Source organism: Rhinichthys klamathensis, unplaced genomic scaffold, assembly GCF_029890125.1.
Source record: "Rhinichthys klamathensis goyatoka isolate OS25496 unplaced genomic scaffold, OSU_Roscu_1.1 h1tg000281l_1, whole genome shotgun sequence".
Classification (NCBI taxonomy): Eukaryota; Metazoa; Chordata; class Actinopteri; order Cypriniformes; family Leuciscidae; genus Rhinichthys; species Rhinichthys klamathensis.
This window is the reverse complement of record NW_026606800.1, coordinates 995,059-1,017,029: the sequence shown is the minus strand read 5'-3', so window position 1 is coordinate 1,017,029 and position 21,971 is coordinate 995,059. Positions and strand designations below refer to the sequence as shown.

General features: G+C 44.4%; 1 protein-coding gene across 1 annotated transcript; it reads left to right on the top strand.

Annotated features, from left to right (window-relative positions):
* Positions 1-7,740: 7,740 nt before the first annotated feature.
* Positions 7,741-8,765, top strand: LOC130103191 (trace amine-associated receptor 13c-like). Its single transcript, XM_056269400.1, is given in 2 exon segments — positions 7,741-7,807; positions 7,810-8,765. Coding segments are annotated over 2 exon segments (1,023 nt in total).
* The last annotated feature ends 13,206 nt before the right edge of the window (positions 8,766-21,971 follow it).

Genomic DNA, 21,971 nt, shown 5'->3' with positions numbered 1-21,971 from the left:
TTCCATTTCTGATCTCACCGTGCAGCACATGCTTCCTTTTGAAGATCACATAAAGTACAGTGTAAAATCAGATGTTTAATCTGTGATAAATTAAAGGGTACTCCAACATCAGATCTTTGGCACACTTACAGTGTATTACTGTGCATTATGCATGACATTAAATACACATTGCATTAAATACTGTAGATACTGATACTGTATAGGAAGTTGTAGTCTACTTCTCAGTAAATTGTGGTCAGTTTTAGACACATTACAAACTTTTTTCTTGCCTTGTTCTGTCATGGTTGGACTGTATGTGAGGAGTTTTATAGTTGCAAAAAAAATGTAAGAACAATCGGTGATCCAAACCTTCATGAAAATAAGAATGTGTTTAAAAGCTCTCAACGATCTGAGTGTAAAGCAGCTAAAACTCTCGGTGTGGTCGTGGGTGCCTTTATTATTTGCTGGTTGCGTTTTTTTATTAACTCTATGATTGATCCCTATAAACTTTTCTACCCCAGTTGCTCTTTTTGGAGTGTTTGTCTGGTTGGTTAGGTTACATTAACTCAATCATAAACCACCCATGGTTTAGAAAAAAAAAAACTTTCTCACATTATAACAATGAGACTATTTGAACCAAACTTGTCTGATATTAATGTTTTCTATGTTTGACTTTATTTCATTGCGATCTGAACTCACATAAATAAAGAACAGTATATAATACTATGTTTTATCTGTGAAAAATATAAAAACAGTGGCCTATAAAAAAATGCAACCTTTTGAAAAAAAGCAAAAGCAGTCCATCCATCTTAGTTCAGTACATTGTGAAGCAGACGTGACTATTTTAAACATAAACATACTGTACATAAATACCAGGTCCGAAAACGGCCCACTTGTTCAGTAGGCCTGTATGAGCAAAAATGAGGAAATCCTTACACATTTATAAACAGTATGTGTATAAAGTGCTGCAGTATATGTATTTTTGTAGGCCAATCCGGAAGCATCATCCTGGTTCCCTCAACAAAAACCCAATAGGATTTTTTACCTTGGCTTTTGAATTATTGCAGAAAATAAGCTCTGTGGCTAGAAAAAAAAAAATGATACTTACATGTTTGGTTCATTTCAATAATCTTCACAAATGAACAACTTTTATGAATTTTAAAGCGTAAATATGTCCGCAGAAGTCAAAACCTAAACGTAGGCGAAACTATTCCACGGGCGCATGACTTCAACATCACCATCACTATGCTTGCAACAACTCTTTCAGTCTTTGTTTAAAAACATTTTCCCTGAAAGTTAGAGTAATATAGGTTGCGAGTTATAATAGTTTGCAAGAGCACGATTATACACTCAAGGTGGCTGTGAAAGCGGAGTTGTACCCACTCAAAAAAACCATTGACATCAGGACAATAGAACCATAGTTTTTCTGAGTTTTGGCCTACAAAAATACATCATCCTGTAGGACTGAGCAAATATGGGCAGAACTCTTTACTGCCCTAGTACTTCAAAAAGCCTTTTAAAGGTATACAGTACATGTGAATTAAAGAGGCACAATGGCCTTCATCATCACAGTATGCTAATGCCTATCTAGTGCAAGGGATTTCATCAATATGCTGATTGAGGACTGTTGGGACACTCCAGGCACGGGATGGTTCTGTCGGGAGAGATAGAGTCATTTGCACCTCAGTGACACGTCTGTACCATTTGCTTCATGGGACATAGTATGCTTTCAACTACATACTGTTTATTTATTAGTGTGTTCTAATATGTAACTATGCCATGTTTGATCTCATCTGACAGCTTATACACTGAAATGAATGGTGGTGAACTTAATAGAGATATTATATCCTAATGTACAATCTAGGTACTATTGGTTAAACAATCATTGAGGAGAATGTTAAAGCTGCCGTCGGCAACATTTTGTTGATCATATTCAGTGAAATCGACACTATCGCGTTCACTGAAAATCTGGTGTACACGCACTGACGAGCATGAACTCGGTGGGAGGGTATTCGTTGATAGTGGGGGAGGGCCATTAGAGTTGTAAACATTCAAAATTTTGCCTAAATCCACTCAATCTGCCAGACTAGCCGACTGCAGCTTTAATGTTCTTCTCTCCCTCTTGATCACTACCCATTTGCCTCATCTTTTGGTTTCCTGTCGGTCAAAAGGTAACTGTTGATCTGGGAGAAAGGCTTTAACCCCGCCACTCCCGCACACCGGTGCGTAACCTCAGGCTTTTACGGCCTCGTCTGCACAACAGTGCATTATTTGTTACAACTAAGTTTTCTATACAGTATGTTGTTCCAATCTTCTGTCTCTATATTTAAACATGTATCTTATGAATAAATTGCCTGCTTTAAAGGCTTTGAAAATCTTTCCTTTTATCACTGATTATGTTGAAAGCTAAAAAGTGATTATAACTTTCGTAATCTAAACGTTCAGGTTAAATCCTACGTTTTCCTATCAGTTCTAAGAAAGTCCTTTACCTTTAAAGAATAAGAGGTTAAAGAATAACAACTTTAATGGAGTCAGATTAATTATATTGGAGTCAGATAAATATTTGAATTATACACGTCATCCTTCACTTGCCTTTTGTTCCGATTATTGGTTAAAAAAATACTAATTTTAACACGGAAAAAAAATTAATGAACATCAGAAGGTATGTTGAAATATACAGTAGGCTACAACTTACCTAAATGTACCATGGTAATAGTAATGTCTTAAATAATAATGTACCAAATGACAGGGTTCAAAAGTTTACACAAGTTAAGATAGCCTATTTCTTTTCTTTTTTTTACAAGTACTGTACCTGATAAACATCCAAAGGAATTGATGTAAAATCAAATAGTTTGTAATTTTATTTAGTCCCAAATTTGTGGATTATAATTGAATCGAATCGTGGAATTGTCAATACTTGCCCTAAACCTTATTCATCTCACCGGTAGTAATTCTACGTGTGTCATGCTCTGGCTAGAGCAGGCAGAGCAGAGACCACAACAGCGGAGGAGACAGGACTGAAGACCCCCACAAGAGAGCAGGCGGAGCTGTAGACCACCGTGGAGCATGGAACCATAACTGTACTGGCCATGCTGGATACCGTGGCAAAACTGAAACCGATCATAGAGAGATTATTTACAGCCTCAATTGCCATAACAGGGAGCTCAGAAAATTCAAAATCAGCCTCTGTGGCCGTGACTGGGCAGACAAAGGATTCAAGAACGACCTTCTTGGCCAATACTGGACAGGCAGAGAGTTCATAGATGGCCTCCTTGGCAATAACAGGGCAAGCAGAGATAACAAGAAGCACATGTAAAACAGCACATGTTTTACATTTTTTTACGATTAGGTGTTGCGCTAATCACTCCGCTCAAGTAGCAGTGCTTCGCCTTCTGAGAATATAGTTCCCATGTATACGGTTAGAAGATGGCTGTGTCTCATATGACCTTGTTATTTGTACACGCTGTGAATATAAATCACAACATTTAAATAGGAAAATGTTGGCGTTATTTTGTCAATTATTGGGAGCAGTAGGCTAGATAGAGCCGTTTACCTCCAGTATTTGTGCTAAGCTAGGCTAGCGGTGGGTGTGTCAGACTGAGTTACGGCACGCACAGAGATGAGAAGGGTATGTATTGACTTATCTAACTCTGGGGGATACAGTGAATAAGCTAAAGTCCCAAAAAGTTGGCGTGTTCCTTTAAGGGGAACTTGTCTTCCCTCCTCAGCATTCAGCGCGCTTCGTCCAGTTACGACAGGATACACGGTAAAACTCTCTCCAAAATGATATATTCACGTTATAATGCTTGATCTGTAGATAAAGGGCACTGGATTTGCCTAAAATGACTTTATTTTGCTTGAGTTTATTGCTGTTTCTAAATGACTTGCTACCGTGTGCCTGTTAGATCACACAGCACAAGGACTGCTACAGATAATGTACACTAGGATTTGTGCGCTCGACATTTCTTCGCTTTGTGCCGTGAAATTTTAAATGCGCACATGCGCAGCACTGTGACTCCGTGTTGCTTTAAGCACACCATTCTGCACCCACGAAGCGCATACACGCTCTCGCTCTGTTTTGAAGCGTTTCATATTATCATGGTTTTGAAAGATTATTGAATCACAATGAAAGATTATTGAATGCCCATCTTGTTCTGTCGTATCTATCATATCGTGTTGCCCCATTAAAAAAGCTGCACAATAAATTTAAAATAAGTTTAATTTAATTGTATAGTATTTGTGTGTAGTGTGTGTGTGTGTATATATATATATATATATATAATTAATTGCATTCATATATAAATATTAAATTGTTAAATGTATGAATACGTAAATTACTTTTTTAAGAGAACACATTTTTTTCAGAATCTCACTAAGTTTATTAAAAAAAATTCATAGCTATTGAATATTTTTTTTTATATTTAAAGGTGTCAACTATAATCTTACACTGCAAAATGATAACTTACAAAGGATTAAATTCATCACAATTATTTAATGAATGAAGCACACAGAAAAATGTATGACAAAGCCCTAAAACAGACAATTAATCGGCATAATCGTCAAAGCCCTAAAACAGACAATTAATCGTCAAAGCCCTATGACTGGCAATTAATCGGCATAACCGCAATTATTTTTTAGACAATTAATCGTCAGCCAAATTTCGTAATCGTGACAAGCCCAGCGGTCGCTGCCGCCACCAGATTTGGGGACACTGAGATTACTAGATTTGGAATTATTGGACTCGACCCAATCGCCACTCGTACCGACCTCAGAGGTGAATCCATCACACTGTCCCTCAGTCTCCTTTATCCTGGAACTGATCCAGTGATAGAAGGGATTTATGGCAAACCATGGCATGGTGGCCATGACGTCAAGGGACGAGACTCTGGCGTGGCGGCCATGATGTGAAGAGACTTTGGCGGGCGGCCATGACGTGAAGAGATGAGACTCTGGTGTGGCAGCCATGACATGTAGAGACGAGACTATGGTGTGATATGACGTGAAGAGACGAGACTCTGGCTGGCGGCCATGACGTGAAGAGACAAGGGACCTTGGCTTGGCGGCCATGACGTGAAGAGACTCTGGTGTGGCGACCATGACGTGACGAGATTTTGACGTGGCGACCATGACATAAAGAGACGAGACTCTCGTGTGGTGGCCATGACGTGAAGAGACTCTGGCGTGGCGGCCTTGACGTGATGAGACACTGGTGTGGTGGCCATGACGTGAAGAGACGAGACTCTTGTGTGGCGGCCATGACGTGAAGAGACTCCGGTGTGGCGGCCTTGACATGATTTGACACTGGCAGCCATGATGTGAAGAGACGAGACTATGGTGTAGCGGCCATGATGTGAAGAGACGAGACTCTGGTATGGCGGCCATGACATGAAGAGACGAGACTCTGGTTTGGCGGCCATGATGTGAAGAGACGAGACTATGGTGTGGCGGCCATGACATGAAGAGACGAGACTATGGTGTAGCAGCCATGACATGAAGAGACGAGACTATGGTGTGGCGGCCATGACGTGAAGAGACGAGACTATGGTTTGGCGGCCATGACGTGAAGAGACGAGACTATAGTGTGGCAGCCATGACGTGAAGAGACGAGACTCTGGTTTGGCGGCCATGATGTGAAGAGATGAGACTCTTGTGTGGCAGCCATGACGTGAAGAGATGAGGCTATGGTGTGGCGGCCATGACTTGAAGAGACAAGAGACTCTGGCTGGCGGCCATGACGTGAAGAGACGAGACTCTGGTGTTGCGGCCATGATGTGAAGAGACGAGACTCTGGCTGGCGGCCATGACGTGAAGAGACAAAACTCTGGTGTGGCGGCCATGACGTGAAGAGACGAAACTCTGGTGTGGCGGCCATGACGTGAAGAGACTCTGGCGTGGCGGCCATGACGTGAAGAGACCCTGGCGTGGCGACCAAGACGTGATGAGACTCTGGCTGGGCGGCCATGACGTGACGAGATTTTGGCGTGCTGACCATGACATAAAGAGACGAGACTCTGGTGTGGCGGCCATGACGTGAAAAGACTCTGGCGTGGCGGCCTTGACGAGATGAGACACTGGTGTGGTGGCCATGACGTGAAGAGACGAGACTCTCGTGTGGCGGCCATGATGTGAAGAGACTCTGGCGTGGCGGCCTTGACGTGATGAGACACTGGCGGGGTGGCCATGACGTGATGAGACTCTGGTGTGGCGTCCATGACGTGAACAGACTCTGGCGTTGTGGCCATGACGTAAAGAGACTCTGGCGTGGCGGCCATGACGTGACGAGATTTTGACTATGGTATGGCGGCCATGACGTGAAGACAAGAGACTCTGGCTGGTGGCCATGATGTGAAGAGACGAGACTCTGGTGTTGCGGCCATGACGTGAAGAGACGAGGCTATGGTGTGGCACCCATGACGTGAAGAGACAAGAGACTCTGGCTGGCGGCCATGACTTGAAGAGACAAGAGACTCTGGCTGGCGGCCATGACTTGAAGAGACAAGAGACTCTGGCTGGCAGCCATGACGTGAAGAGACGAGACTCTGGTGTTGCGGCCATGACGTGAAGAGACGAGACTCTGGCTGGCGGCCATGACGTGAAGAGACAAGAGACTCTGGCGTGGCGGCCATGACGTGAAGAGACTCTGGTGTGGCGACCATGACGTGACGAGATTTTGACGTGGCGACCATGACATAAAGAGACGAGACTCTCGTGTGGTGGCCATGACGTGAAGAGACTCTGGCGTGGCGGCCTTGACGTGATGAGACACTGGTGTGGTGGCCATGACGTGAAGAGACGAGACTCTTGTGTGGCGGCCATGACGTGAAGAGACTCCGGTGTGGCGGCCTTGACATGATTTGACACTGGCGGGGTGGCCATGATGTGATGAGACTCTGGTGTGGCGGCCAAGACGTGAACAGACTCTGGCATGGTGGCCATGACGTGACGAGATTTTGACTTGGCGACCATGACGTGACGAGATTTTGACGTGGTGACCATGAAGTGACGAGACAAGACTCTGGCGTGGCGGCCGTGACGTGACGAGATGAGACTCTGGTGTGGCGGCCATGACGTGACGAGACTCTGGCGGCCATGACGTGACCTGACGAGACTGATGTGGCGGCCATGACTTGACGAGACTCTGAAGTGGCGGCCATGATGTGATGAGACGAGAATCTGGCCTGGTGGTCATGACGTGAAGAGACGAGACTCTGGCATGGCGACCATGACGTGACGAGATTTTGACGTGGTGACCATGACGTGACAAGACAAGACTCTTCGTGTGGTGGCCATGACGTGACGAGACGAGAGTCTGGCGTGGTGGCCGTGACGTGAAGAGACGAGACTCTGGCATGGCATCCATGACGTGACGAGATTTTGACATGGCGACCATGACGTGACGAGACGAGACTCTGGCGTGGCGGCCATGACATGACGAGACTCTGATGTGGCGGGCATGACGTGACGAGACGAGACTCTGGCTGTATAGCTTTCATTTCTCTTGCCATTTACACAATTTTACTTGAAATATATATTTTTTTTGTGTACCAAGATGAATGATAATTGAGTATTGGACAAAACAGAAATTTTAAATAATGTAATTTCAGTTTGTATATTTTTTTATTTCTTTTTTTTTAATGTACTTGATTGTCATTTGTTGCCCTGTAATGATGTGGGAGGGTCAGAGAAGAGCATGAAGAGTATTTAAAGCCCTAACTAGACTAAATAAAATTTTATAGGTTCTTGTTTTCTGAGACAGGCAGGATGGATTTATCTTCACAAGAATACGATCCCTCTGAGTTTTGTTTTCCTGCAGTGAACAACTCTTGTCTTAAGGCACACACAATGTGTCCACTCAGACTGTGTTATATCTCATGTTCGTGTCAGTGATAACTATGACTATTCTAGGAAATTCGGTGGTCATCATCTCCATAGCGCACTTCAAACAGCTCCAGACTCCCACTAATATCCTGGTGATGTCTCTGGCTTTTGCGGACCTGCTGCTTGGACTGGTGGTCATGCCTATAAGTATGATCCGGACTGTCAATGGCTGCTGGTACTATGGAGAAACTTTCTGTTTGCTCCACTCCAGTTTCGACATATTTCTCACAGCTGTGTCTATTTTTCATCTAATTTTTATTGCTATTGATCGACATCAGGCTGTGTGTTATCCACTTCAATACCCTAGGAGAATAAACATACCTGTTGCATGGGTCATGGTGCTGATAAGTTGGAGCATGGCTGCGTTATATTCATACAGTTTAGTGTACTCAAAAGCTAATGTGGAAGGACTGGAGGAATTTATTGAATCCATATATTGTATGGGAAGTTGCACTCTGCTTTTCAATGCATTCTGGTCCATTTTGGACACGTTACTAACTTTTTTCTTGCCTTGTTCTGTCATGGTTGGACTGTATGCAAGAATTTTCGTAATTGCAAGAAAGCACATTAGAACAATTGATGATGCAAACCAGCATGAAAATGAAAGCACATTTAAGAGCTCTCGGCGATCTGAGCGCAAAGCAGCAAAAACTCTCGGTGTGGTCGTGGGTGCCTTTATTATTTGCTGGCTGCCGTTTTTTATTAACTCTATGATTGATCCCTACATCAACTTTTCCACCCCAGTTGCTCTTTTTGAAGTATTTGGCTGGTTATGTTACATTAACTCAACCATAAACCCCATCATATATGGCCTTTTCTATCCATGGTTTAGAAAAACCCTTTCTCTCATTATAACAATGAGAATATTTGCACCAAACTCGTCTGATATCAATGTTTTCACTGTTTGATTCCATTTCTGATCTCACCGTGCAGCACATGCTTCCTTTTGAAGATCACATAAAAGACAGTGTAAAATCAGATGCTTAATCTTTGATAAATTAAAGGGTGATCTAAAATGAGATCTCTGGCACACTTACAGTGTATTACTGTGCATTATGCATGACATTAAATTAAGATACTCTATAGGAAGTTGCCGTCTACTTTTCAGTAAACTGTGGTCAGTTTTACTCATTACAAACTTTTTTCTTACCTTGTTCTGTCATGGTTGAACTGTAAGGATTTTTATAGTTGCAAATGTAAAACATGTAAGAACAATCGGTCAGGCAAACCATCATGAAAATGAGAATGTGTTTAAAAGCTCTCAACGATCTGAGCTCAAAGCAGCAAAAACTCTCGGTGTGGTCGTGGGTGCCTTTATTATTTGCTGGCTGCTGTTTTTTATTAACTCTATGATTGATCCCTACATTAACTTTTCCACCCCAGTTGCTCTTTTTGAAGTGTTTGTCTGGTTAGGTTACATTAACTCAAACATAAACCCCATCATATATGGGGGGTTTTTTCTACCCATGGTTTAGAAAAAACCTTTTTCTCATTATAACAATGAGACTATTTGAACCAAACTTGTCTGATATCAATGTTTTCACTGTTTGACTTTATTTCATTGCGATCTGACCTCAGTGAGGAACAGTGTAAAATACAATGTGTTTTATCTGTTAAAAAGATCAAAACAGTGGCCTATATAAAAATTCAACCTTTAAAAAAAAAGAAGCAAAAGCAGTCCATCCATCTTAGTTTAGTACATTGTGAAGCAGAAATGACTATTTTAAACATAAACATACTGTACATAAATACCAGATCCAAAAACGGCCATACAGATACAGTTTGGTAAGTTGTAGCCTACTGTATATTTCAACCTTCTTATGTTCATTCATGTTATAATTAGTATTAAATTCTTTCTCTTTTTTCATCATTCGGGATGCAATATGTATTTTATGTCATGCATAAAAAGGGGGATGATGTATTTTTGTAGACCAAAACCCAGAAACGAGTTAGCATTTTAACACTTCCGGTTCCATTGTCCTGAAGTCAATGTTTTTTTTTTTTTGAGTGGGTATTTGGTTAAGTGCTTGAAATAAGGTCTGTGGTGAACACAAGCTCATTTTATTCTATGATAAAAAATACATCAGTAATACTCTCTATGGATTAAATTTAAAAAAGCTGTTACTTGTCTTGTAAAAGGTGTTTTTTAACAAGAGTCTAAACAAGAGGTTGTGGGGGCATTAAACGTCATCAGGCTGAACAGGAAAACTAATACTCACAACTGAGTGTATAATCGTTATCTTGCAAACTATTATACCTCTATATAAATCGCTCAAGCAATGTTTGACTGAGGAAAGACGTCAATAAAACAGCTTGTAAACATGTCACTCTGTTACGTTTACCTCAGAAAAGCCATTCAATGTACATAGCTTGATAGTTAGATATATAAAGGAACTCCAGCACGAAACGTTTTGTTAAATATATGTCTCGAATGGACCTCACCCGAGGAGCTGTCCAAGAGTCGGCTGGATGGTTGGTTTCTGCAAGGGCGTCAGCAGGCCCCCCGCCACAAACCAGCGCCCATCTTCCCGGAAGTTCAAGACGAACTCACGAAGTCGTGGCGCGCGCCATACTCAGCTCGCCACTGCTGCTGGCTGGAGATCGAGAGCGGCCCACCCCTCAAAGGCTTGCCGGAACACTTCAGCCCTCACTGGACGCGCTTTCTCAGCTTCTGGTCAGGCTGCTTCGGCTCTACACAGCATGGCGGTGTTACAAGTGTATCAGGCAAAACTTCTCGAGTCAATGGACGAGTCTGGCCCAAACCCTGAGACATTCCGTGACCTGCGCACGCCACAGATATAGCGCTGCGCGCTACAAAGGCTACCGCCCAGGCCATCTGTAGAGGCATGGCTAACCTTGTTGTGCTCGAGCGCCACCTCTGGCTGAACCTCACTAACATTAAGGAAGCGGACAGAACTCCGTTCCTCGATTCACCTATCTCCAGCTCCGGTCTCTTCGGCCTGGCGGTGAAAGGATTCTCTGAGAGGTTCACTGAGGTACAGAAGTCTTATTAGGCCATGAGACACTTCCTACCAAAACGCCTCAGGTCTCCCAGCCCCGCGGCTGACACCCGAAGTCGCTCAAGGTCAGCTAAGCGCTACCCGCTGCCCTGGCGCCAGGGTTATTCCGACCCCGCATTGCATTGGACCCTGAGCCACCGAAGCCCTCCTAGCTGCGGGGGGAAAAAGAGAGGGTCTGAGTCTCGCGCTTGCCGGACAGCCCTCGAAAAGAGCTCATCTGAAACTCACAGCTCCCTGTTCAGCTCAGGCGGCTGGAGTTTTTCACAATGTAGTCAATGGGCCCGTCGCGTTGCACGCGCCCCTGCAAACAAACGCTGTTTTTACAGCGACCCAAATAAAATCACAAATAGAGTATGTTTCAAACACACAACACCCGGGTACCCAGTCCCCATGCATTAGGCGGCGACCCCCCTGGGGTGGAACTGGGGAGCCCACTGCAGGCAAGGATGATTCCGTGGAGGACGACTCCGATGCCGACTCCCACGACAAGCGCCTTCCACGTTTTCCGCGAAGACTGACGGATACGGATGGTGTCTCAGGAGTCGTGGTGGAACAAGCCTGGTCCCCAAGCATCGCGACGGCTAACATACGACCCTCTGGAATCACTGGTAGTGTGGCAGGAGGTGAAGACATGGTGGGACCCTGCAGCTCCTTCCGAGACAAACAGTCCACCATACTGCAGAACGGGCGGCGGACCAATCTCTCCCGTTCAGCTAGAGGAGGGGGGACATTGAGACCCGCGATGAGGTAGCGATTGACCAGGATTTATGGCAAGAAAAACCTCCTCCACGACCTGGGCGCATCTCCTCAGGGTCAACTCACCCTGGGGAGGGACAGGAAGCTTGCCATTCAAACTGTCGGCGATAGCCGACTGGCACCATAGTTCCTGGTCAGTAGGCTGTAGTATAGCGGGAAATGACATACTGTCTGCTGTGTTCTGTTTTGGCCGGTTCATTCTGTTGGGAGTTTGAGGATGAACCCAAGCGCAGACAGGATGCTTGACAGTTTATTTAAGACAAAAACCACGAGGAGGCAAAACATGGACAGGAGAAGGAGTGACTAAACTAGACTAAGACTTGACAGATAACTAGACGATAAACAAACAGCAAATACAGAATCAGAACTTTCTCTAGACAATACACTTGACAGGATACTCACAAGGAATGATAAGGTATGATAATGAACCAGCACAGGACAGCAAACACAAGGGGATTAAATAGGGAGAAACTGATAATGACAGCAGGTGACACAGATGAAACAATGACTAATGAGGAGAACAAGGGGGCGGGGTTAAGAGACGAGACAACACAAGCACAAGCCCCAAACAAAAGGCCATGTGCTTGCAGACAAAACATGGGTCTGTCATGATCCTGCCTAAAGACTAGCGAAAATCAAGGACTAGAAGGCAGAATCATGACATTGGGAGCATTTATAAAACATATTCTACATCTTAGGTGGCATTAGCCTCCGCCCACATTCTGAATAATATATTTTATTCTGGTGCACTTCACGTTATCGCTACTGCGTAATAGTAGCCTATTCACCAAATAAACATATCCTTTTCAATGCATTCACAGTCGCTTTCACAGACATATTTGGTATCCCACAAACTGCATAGCGTTTTTTGTATGTCATTATGTCAGTATTTGCTATATTCTACCATGCACAAATAAAAGTCACTGAACTTTTGCTGTGTAATTGTAACAATGATCACTCAAACACACCATACCAACAATGACTAAAAACACAAACAAAAACTGATTTTAAAGAATATGTGCAGTACTAGTACTAGTATCTATTGAATAAGTACTAGTAGCTAATGAATAAGTACTAGTATCTAAAAAATAAGTTCTAGTACCTAATGAATAACTACTAGTATCTAATATATATGTACTAGTCACAATTGTAATACATACTAGTCAGAACTGAATAGTTAATATCTAAATGACAGATCCCCATAGAAGTCAATGGCAAAAAAATAAATTTGTTACTAGTAACAAAAGAATAGTTACTAGTCACTATTGAAATAAGTACTAGTATCTAATGAAGAAGTACTAGTATATATTTAATAGGTACTAGTATCTAATGAATAAGTACTAGTATCTAATGAATAAGTACTAGTATCTAATGAATAAGTACTAGTATCTAATAAATAGGTACTAGTATCTAATGAATAAGTACTAGTAACTAATAAATAAGAACTAGTATCTAAAGAATAAGCACTATGGCAAGCCGTTTTAACATTTAATCATTTTAACCTACTAGTCTCTATTTTCATGCTACTAGTACTTATTTTTTAGATACTAGTATCTATTCCATTAAGTACTAGTACTTATTCATTAGCGACTAGTGCTTATTCTTTAGGTACTAGTTCTTATTCTTTAGATAGTGCTTATTCATTAGGTACTAGTGCCTATCTTTAGAAACTAGTGCTTATTCTTTAGATACTAGTTCTTATTTATTAGTTACTAGTACTTGTTCATTAGATACTAGTACCTATTAAAAAGATACTAGTACCTATTAAATAGATACTAGTACTTATTCATTAGATACTAGTACTTATTCATTAGATACTAGTACTTATTCATTAGATACTAGTACTTATTCATTAGATACTAGTACTTATTCATAAGATACTAGTACTTATTTCAATAGTGACTAACTTAGTAACTATTTTTATGTTACTAGTAACAAATCTTTTTTTTTTGCCATTTACTTTTATGGGGATCTGTCATTTAGATATCAACTATTCAGTTCTGAGTATGTATTCCAATTGTGACTACATATATATTAGGTACTAGTACTTATTCGTTAGATACTAGTACTTATTCGTTAGCTACTAGTACTTATTCAATATACACTCACCTAAAGGATTATTAGGAACACCGGTTCAATTTCTCAATTATCTAATCAACCAATCACATGGCAGTTGCTTCAAGGCATTTAGGGGTGTGGTCCTGGTCAAGACAATCTCCTAAACTCCAAACTGAATGTCAGAATGGGAAAGAAAGGTGATTTAAGCAATTTTGAGCGTGGCATGGTTGTTGGTGCCAGACGGGCCGGTCTGAGTATTTCACAATCTGCTCAGTTACAAGGATTTTCACGCACAACCATTTCTAGGGTTTACAAAGAATGGTGTGAAAAGGGAAAAACATCCAGTATGCAGCAGTCCTGTGGGCGAAAATGCCTTGTTGATGCTAGAGGTCAGAGGAGAATGGGCCGACTGATTCAAGCTGATAGAAGAGCAACTTTGACTGAAATAACCACTCGTTACAACTGAGGTATGCAGCAAAGCATTTGTGAAGCCACAACACGCACAACCTTGAGGCGGATGGGCTACAACAGCAGAAGACCCCACCGGGTACCACTCATCTCCACTACAAATAGGAAAAAGAGGCTACAATTTGCAAGAGCTCACCAAAATTGGACAGTTGAAGACTGGAAAATTTTTGCCTGGTCTGATGAGTCTCGATTTCTGTTGAGACATTCAGATGGTAGAGTCAGAATTTGGCGTAAACAGAATGAGAACATGTATGGAAGTAAAATAATGACAAATGTTTTAGAAACAAAAAGCCTGTTGAACTTTACTACTTGAAAAAAATATGCATTGCATTAACTCTGCTTGTATTTTAATGCATTGTATTTTTAGGGCTTGCATTTTTATGGCCTGAAATTTAGCATGGTTGAATATTTAAGCTGTGAATATTTCAATTCAAAACATTTCAAACACATTTTCATTAGTAAAATTTCAATAATCCATTTTCAATTTTCATATTTCACATCCAAAATATTCAAACTGATTAAAAATAAAACCTATAATATTCAACAGGCGGTTCTCTTTCATCATCTCGTTTCGAGATCCACCTATGGGAAGGGCATCCGTACCTGACCTCTGCAGAAGCATCCAATTGCACCAAGTCTGGCTAACAGACAGAAGCGCGCAGCCAATGCCAGGTGAGGCCCCACCCCCTTACCTACGGGCATATCACAGCTGGGCACGCTGCTATTCCTCAGTTGACATTCGCTTCTCGCGATCTCTGCATTGACACAGTTCGGTTGGATTAACGTTACGCTGCTCACTTTCGAGTCTTCAGGAGGACATATCGCCAGATCAGCCTCCGCCAGACGTGAGTGACAGTCGTTTCTTCAGCCTATCCGCTGTGTTTTTTGCATCCGGAGCCGCCCGAGCTCTCGCTGTCCTTCACCTGCTCCTCCTTTACATGGCTGCCCGCCACGGATTTTTCCGAGTTCTTCACCGCTGGCCCGCCCATGGCTATGTGACCGTCTAAACAGCCGCTTCCCCCGGGGAACAGCCTATCACGACGAGCCTGCCCGGCCGCGTGTGGTGCTCTCATCGCCGCTATAAGGACCCTCTCGTTCTGCGCGGTCTGCTTGGGCTTAACACGCTCAAGCTTTGGAGAACCCGGGGAATTGCGGTCATTGTAATTGCTGCCGATGTAGCTTTTACTAAGCCGGCTTTTAGTTGCACGACACAGCGCGCCGTGCTCGGCCTTTCTGACTCGGAGGAGAGACACGGTGATGATGACGCGCTACCGGGGGACTCCCGGAGCGCCACCTCTCTAAAATATTTGAGCTGACATCAGCCCAATCCGCATTCCCTGAAGAGGACATCTTCGCGGGAAAACCTCACTCTCGTTGACAAACCGGTCGGTTCCGGCGACGGGGATGACGCGGTCCTTTTAGCTAGTTCCCTAGGCTAGTTCCCTAGGCTAGCGTTCACGCGGCTTTGCCTCCGTCCATCCTCCTGGAAGTTTGTGAGCGAGCGGCCGTTCGTCTCAACATTGTGTGGCCAGCTCCAGCTAGGCTAGCGTTCACGCGGCTTTGCCTCCGTCCATCCTCCTGGAAGTTTGTGAGCGAGCGGCCGTTCGTCTCAACATTGTGTGGCCAGCTCCACAGAGCGCCACCGACCAGGATAGGAATATGTACGACGGGTAAACGCTGGGACCACCGTCCAGTCTGAACGGCCGGAGCGTCCCGCTAGACTGTTAACACGGTCTCACGGGCCTTGATTTGTTACGATTACGTGTTGAGGTTTTCAATGTATGCCTTCCTAGGAAGGCGGTCCCGAACGCAAGCGGCCTGCCTGTTGTTCCACCATTGGGAGTAACGTTAACTAACAGGGTCTCCCACCTACGGTCGGTTAATCCCCTCTCGTGGCTGCCCAGCCCGTACGTTAGTGGACGTTGTGTGTGTGTGTCCTCCTCCCCCCCACAACAACAAGTTACGGGGGAGGGGGCTGTCGTGAGGAAAAGTACATAGCAGTGTTACCACACCGCACGCACTTGGTTCCCCTCACCCAGTTATTAAAGGCTTCGGCCCCAGTGTTTCCCAACACAAACACACACATTACTAAACAACACATTTAATAAACGAATCAAATGAATTCGTGCAGATTTATATATCTGCCAGCGGCAACATAGAGAGCAAATCTCTCTGATCCCATGCATGTCGCCCTGAGTCCGTCCACAAGAGGTCGCCATTGCCTCATAAATCAACCAACTGGGCTCACACAGCTCAGTTGCGGCTGTCCAGCCGATGTGTTTTTAGTGGACGTTGTGTGTGTAAGGCCCCTGTGTTCCCCAACACAAAACACACACATAACTAAATAACACTTTAAAAAAAAAAAAAAAAAAAAAAACGCATGAAATAAATCCGTTACAGAGAGAGTATCTCTCTCCGCGGATATTATTTTTCTGCCTGCACTTGAGACTGCCCAGTTCATGTGTTCAGGAGATATGTGTTTTTTCCCACTTTTGGGGACACCTTGTGAGGGAAAGTTCAGTACAGTGGACACCACACTATGTTTCCCTCACTCTGTCAATAAAGGCTTTGGCCCCAGTGTTTGCCCAACACAAAACACACAAAGCTACGAATCAAATGAATTCGTTTTGGAGAGAAGACCTCTCTCCGAAAAGAAAACTTCTCACTGCAGAGAGAGGAAATCCCTCCAAACCCCTGCATGTTGCCTCTAGTGTTCCCACTAGATGGCGCCTTTGCATCACAAATGAACCAGCTGGGCCCATACAGCTCCGCTCCGGCCCGAGCGGGGGCGCTCGCGAGTCACAAAGCGGCTTGGCAAGCCGTTTCAGCGCCCGAGTGGGTTTTTGCGTACTGTAACCCAGGGTTACAAGCTGCAGTTTGCAATAAAACCTCCGCATTTCAACGGCGTTCTCTCTTCTCACACAGAAGAAAACGCCTCACACATTCTGAAAGAGGAAATTTCCTCCCTCCTAACAAGGGAGCGATTCAGATGGTGCCACCCAATCTGATAAACCATGGTTTTTATTCCTGGTATTTTCATGTTCCAAAAGGCGTGGCGCCCCCCCCCCCCCCCGCCCTATATTGGACCTTCGAGTGTTGAACAAACATTTGAGGAAATTCAATTTCAGAATGTGACACAAGCCTCTCTCGCCTGTGCCATAAAGCAGAACGACTGGTTCACATCAGTCGATCTGAAAGATGCTTTCTTTCACATAAGCATCTACCCTCCACACAGGAAATATCTTCGTTTCGCCTACCAAGGCGTTTGTTACGTGCGATAATACCACGGTAGTGGCTTATATCAACCGTCAGGGTGGCATGCGCTCGTCAAAACTCCACGCTCTAGCTTACAGGCTTTTGGTGTGGAGCAGACAGGTTTTTTTCATTACGCGTGACTCATGTCCCGGGCATTCGGAACAGAGGCGCGGATCTGCTATCGAGGGGAAACCCAATCCACGGGGATTGGCGTCTTCACCCGCAGATAGTGGAGAGGTTATGGATGAGATGGGACAGGCAGCCGTAGATCTTTTCGCCTCGCGCGAAAATCACCATTGTCCTATGTTCTTCTCGCTAAAGGACATGGACGCGCCCCTCGGGGCAGACGCACTGGCCCACCCATGGCCCAAAGTGCTGTTGTATGCTTTTCCTCCCCTGTGCCTGATAATTTTCACTCTGGCCAGGGTGAGAGAGCACGGCCTGTCTCTCACTCTAATAGCACCCAGGTGGCCCAAAGCCCCATGGCTGGCAGAGATAATCCCTCTGTTATACGCCGAGCCATGGCGCCTCCCCCCTCGCACGGACATACTGTCCCAAGCCAACGGGGAGATTTACCACCCCCACCCGGACAGGGTGGCTCTCTGGGCCTGGCCCGTGAGAGGACGAACCAAAATGCACTGGGGCTCCCGCCGCGTGTAATCGCCACTACTCAGAAGGCCAGGGCCGTTTCCGCGCGATCCCTATATGGCTGTAAGTGGCAAGTGTTCGAAGGGTGGTATGATGGGCGTGGTTTCACATCTTATCAGTGCTCGGTGCCTGATATTTTGTGTTTCCTGCAAGACCTCATGGAAAGAGGCAGGTCCTTTTCCACTATTAAGGTCTACCTGGCTGCGATTTCAGCCTGTCATGTGGGTTTTGGGGCTCCACCGTCAGGCAGCACCCTCTAACCCGCAGATTTATGGAGGGTGCACGCCGCTCTTTGCTGGTCATCAGGAGATCTGTTGAATCTGTCCCAGAGTGGGACCTCTCCATGGTGCTGGAAGCGCGGTCTCTGTATCCTTTTGAGCCTCTGGGGAGTATTTCCCTTAAGCTGCTGTCCCTCAAGACAGCTTTGCTCTCGGCCTTGGCATCTGCTAAACGGGTCAGTGAGCTACATGCACTCTCGGTTCACCCCTCGTGCGCCAAATTCTCCCTAAGTGGAGATAAGGTTTTCCTTAAGCCTAACCCGGCCTTCATGCCGAAATGCTTCCCTGCGTTCACGTCGGAGGTTTTGGAGCTATCCGCTTTTCACCCTCCACCCTTTGCCTCCCCGGAGGATCAGGGGCTGAATGCTCTGTGTCCCGTCCGTGCTCTGCAAGCATAATGACCAGGACCAGTGCTTTCCGCAAGAGCGACCAGCTCTTTGTTTCTAGGGCTCCCCTGCACAAGGGGAGTCCCATTTCAAAGCAATGCCTCTCACATTGGCTTGTGGACGCTATACTATGGCTTATGAAGCAAAGGGAGTGCAGCCCCAAGGGGCATCAGAGCTCATTCCACAAGGGGCTTAGCCGCCTCTTGGGCTTTGTTCAGGGGAGTGCCACTGCAGGACATCTGCTCCGCGGCCAGCTGGGCCTCTCCTCATACCTTTGAGCGTTACTACCGGTTGGATGTCACCAGAACTTCGGTGGCACACTCGGTCCTAGGGGTAGGGTCCTCTTAGCCCTTTCCCACAGCCCCGTTTGGTTAACCAACGAGGAGTGAATGGGCCGGCTGGCCATGTTCATTCCTGTCACCAAGCATTCGCATTCCTTATTGGGTTTAGCTATGTGCATTGGTGGTGCGGGGGCCATTATCATGTATGTGTCTCATGCATGTTTCATGCCCTGCTTGTCCACAGCAGTTAGCGTGGCGGAAAACTTGCAGGGTCATGTTTGTGGGACATGTCAGGCACCGCCTCTCTGAGGTGACCGTCCTTCTCTGGCCTTCAGAACCTCACTGTGAGTGTATTGGGCAATCGGGGAGCTGTCCATGTCTCTCCCATAGGTGGATCTCGAAACGAGATGATGAAAGAGAACAATAGGTTACTGTCGTAACCCCGGTTCTCTGAAACATCGAGTGGAGAGATCCACCAGCCTTGCCCCGCTTGCCGCACGAGAAGCGAATATACTGACTGAGGAATAGCAGCGCGCCCAGCTGTGATATGCCCGTAGGTAAGGGGGTGGGGCCTCACCTGGCATTGGCTGCGCGCTTCTGTCTGTTAGCCAGACTTGGTGCAATTGGATGCTTCTGCAGAGGTCAGGTACGGATGCCCTTCCCATAGGTGGATCTCTCCACTCGATGTTTCAGAGAACCGGGGTTACGACAGTAACCTATTGTTTTCGCTCCATTTTATTTTGCTTTCAAATTCGCTTCCAAACTCAAATTCAAATTCAACGTTGACATTCAGGAACTGCAGGAAAAGCAGTAGATTACCGAGCATAATCTCCATCTGCTGTTAGTCGACCTCACCAGCAGCGCGTTTTGTTGACGAAGACCAGAGCAACAGTTAGAACAAGCCATTCATTCATAAAAACTGTACAACAATTGAGCATGCATTACGTTTTTTTGTGATGATCATCTGGGTCAGTATATGCGGAAAAGATGATAAAGGCACAAAAGCTGTTTTTATGTTTCATTCATTAACTTAATTGTTACTTTCCCTGTCTAGCCTTACATGTTATCAGCTTTTTCTACCATGAACGGGATTATAATCGGTTTCCCTCAATACCTCATCATCATACTCAAGGATTCCCTTTCTGTCGGGACAAAACTGACAATTCCTGTAATGGAATAATACAGTGATATAAAAGACAAAACTCACACCTTATTGAGGAAGTATGCCTACATATATGTACTGCATTAGATTAAACTGGGAAGGGTCATATGAATATATCGACTATATAGCACTTTCATATTGTTGTGCTATATTGTTAGTTTAACTGTAAATCGCTTTGGATAAAAGCGTCTGCTAAATGACTAAACGTAAAATTGTCTTGACATTCGCACATTTAGGGACCGTCTCTAAAGTAACATTGGTAGTCCAATCAGGCCTAAACGTTTCTAACTTCAATAGCAAACTTCAATTTATTTGAATAAATTGCGCATTATACCTGACACATGAACACTTTACAGTTGGTTTTATGACTGTAAGTCGTTCTCTTCAAATGCTATTGAAGTTAGAAACGTGTATACCCAGTGGTGTAGTGCAGGGTATACGCAGGTATACGGCGTATACCCACTTCTTTTTCAGTCGGCATTGCGTATACCCACTAATCCAATCTCGTGAATAAAAAACACCCAGTCAGGGTCGTACCCCTAATATTAACTCTAATTTGTTGCTGCAATGATTCTCCTATCGCGACGATAACTGACCTAATCTGATCTGCTTCAATCAGCACTAAAACACCCGCTCGTCAATGTCAAAATGTTTGAGACCAATCAAAGCACACAGAAGCGCGAGCCGAGCTAATCCCAACGCGACGCTTCACTTCAGTTTACGATCATACAGTGCGAAATAAGATGCAAGTAGCTAAAAAATACGGCTGTTTTTCGATAGAATTTTTAAATGACCGACAGAAATAATCAGTTTGATCAAAGACAGTGGAAATTATAAGCTCAATTTAACAACACAATTACCCTATTAAATATATTGCCATTATTATTGTATAAATATATTTGTATAACGTTCGACTGTGTTCGACTTTTCACTGTTTGTATCACTCCGCCTGTCTGTGTTTGCGCAACTTGCATCATTAAGCCAGAAGGCGGCGACAAGTGACTGTCTTTATGAGTGAGCAATTGACTCTTCGCTAAGCCCCGCCCTCCTTAATTACTGTTGCTACGCCTGTCAAGCTTTCGCGGCTGCCACGTATATTACAGTGTGAATGCACCGGTGTCAGACATTCCCAAGGAGATAATTAGTCATTTTTGGCGAACAGGTGAAATATCTGAGAGAGCAAGACAAAAAGGACAGCAGTATGCATTCGAGGGATATATCCACGACATAATATGCAACCGATTAGAGAATAATTTCATCAAAATTGAAGCTAAAGCCTATAATGTTAGGTCCCAGCGCAAGCAGCAGCCGCCTCCTTAGCAGACCATTCACATGGGAAACACACAAATTGAACAGCTATGTTCGTGCACAGCAGAGTAAGTGAAATGTGAAAATAATCTAATAATTACAAATCAAACAGCTTATCCATCAATCTAACACCGGGAGAGCCGCGATCGGATTGGGGTAAAGTTACAGGGGTAACGTTAGAAGGCCGTCGATTAACAAAATGCTGAAATATATTTTAAAGTATGCCAGTGAGCCTCCGTCTGGCCTTTAATCGTCTTATTTTACGTTTAAATATATGCATTATGAATATGAACAAAGAACCGAACCATTATTTCCAAGCAATAGGCGTTTTTTTGTTTTGTTAATCCTGTCGACATTTAGTTGTGAATGGGTCTTCACACTGCTTGATCCATGCCCGGGATTTCCCCCTTTTGGCTTTTAGGTTTCGGGAAGAGAAAAAATGCCACCCCACCGTCCAAACTTTTAGAATACCGGGTATCAGATTTGCACAATCC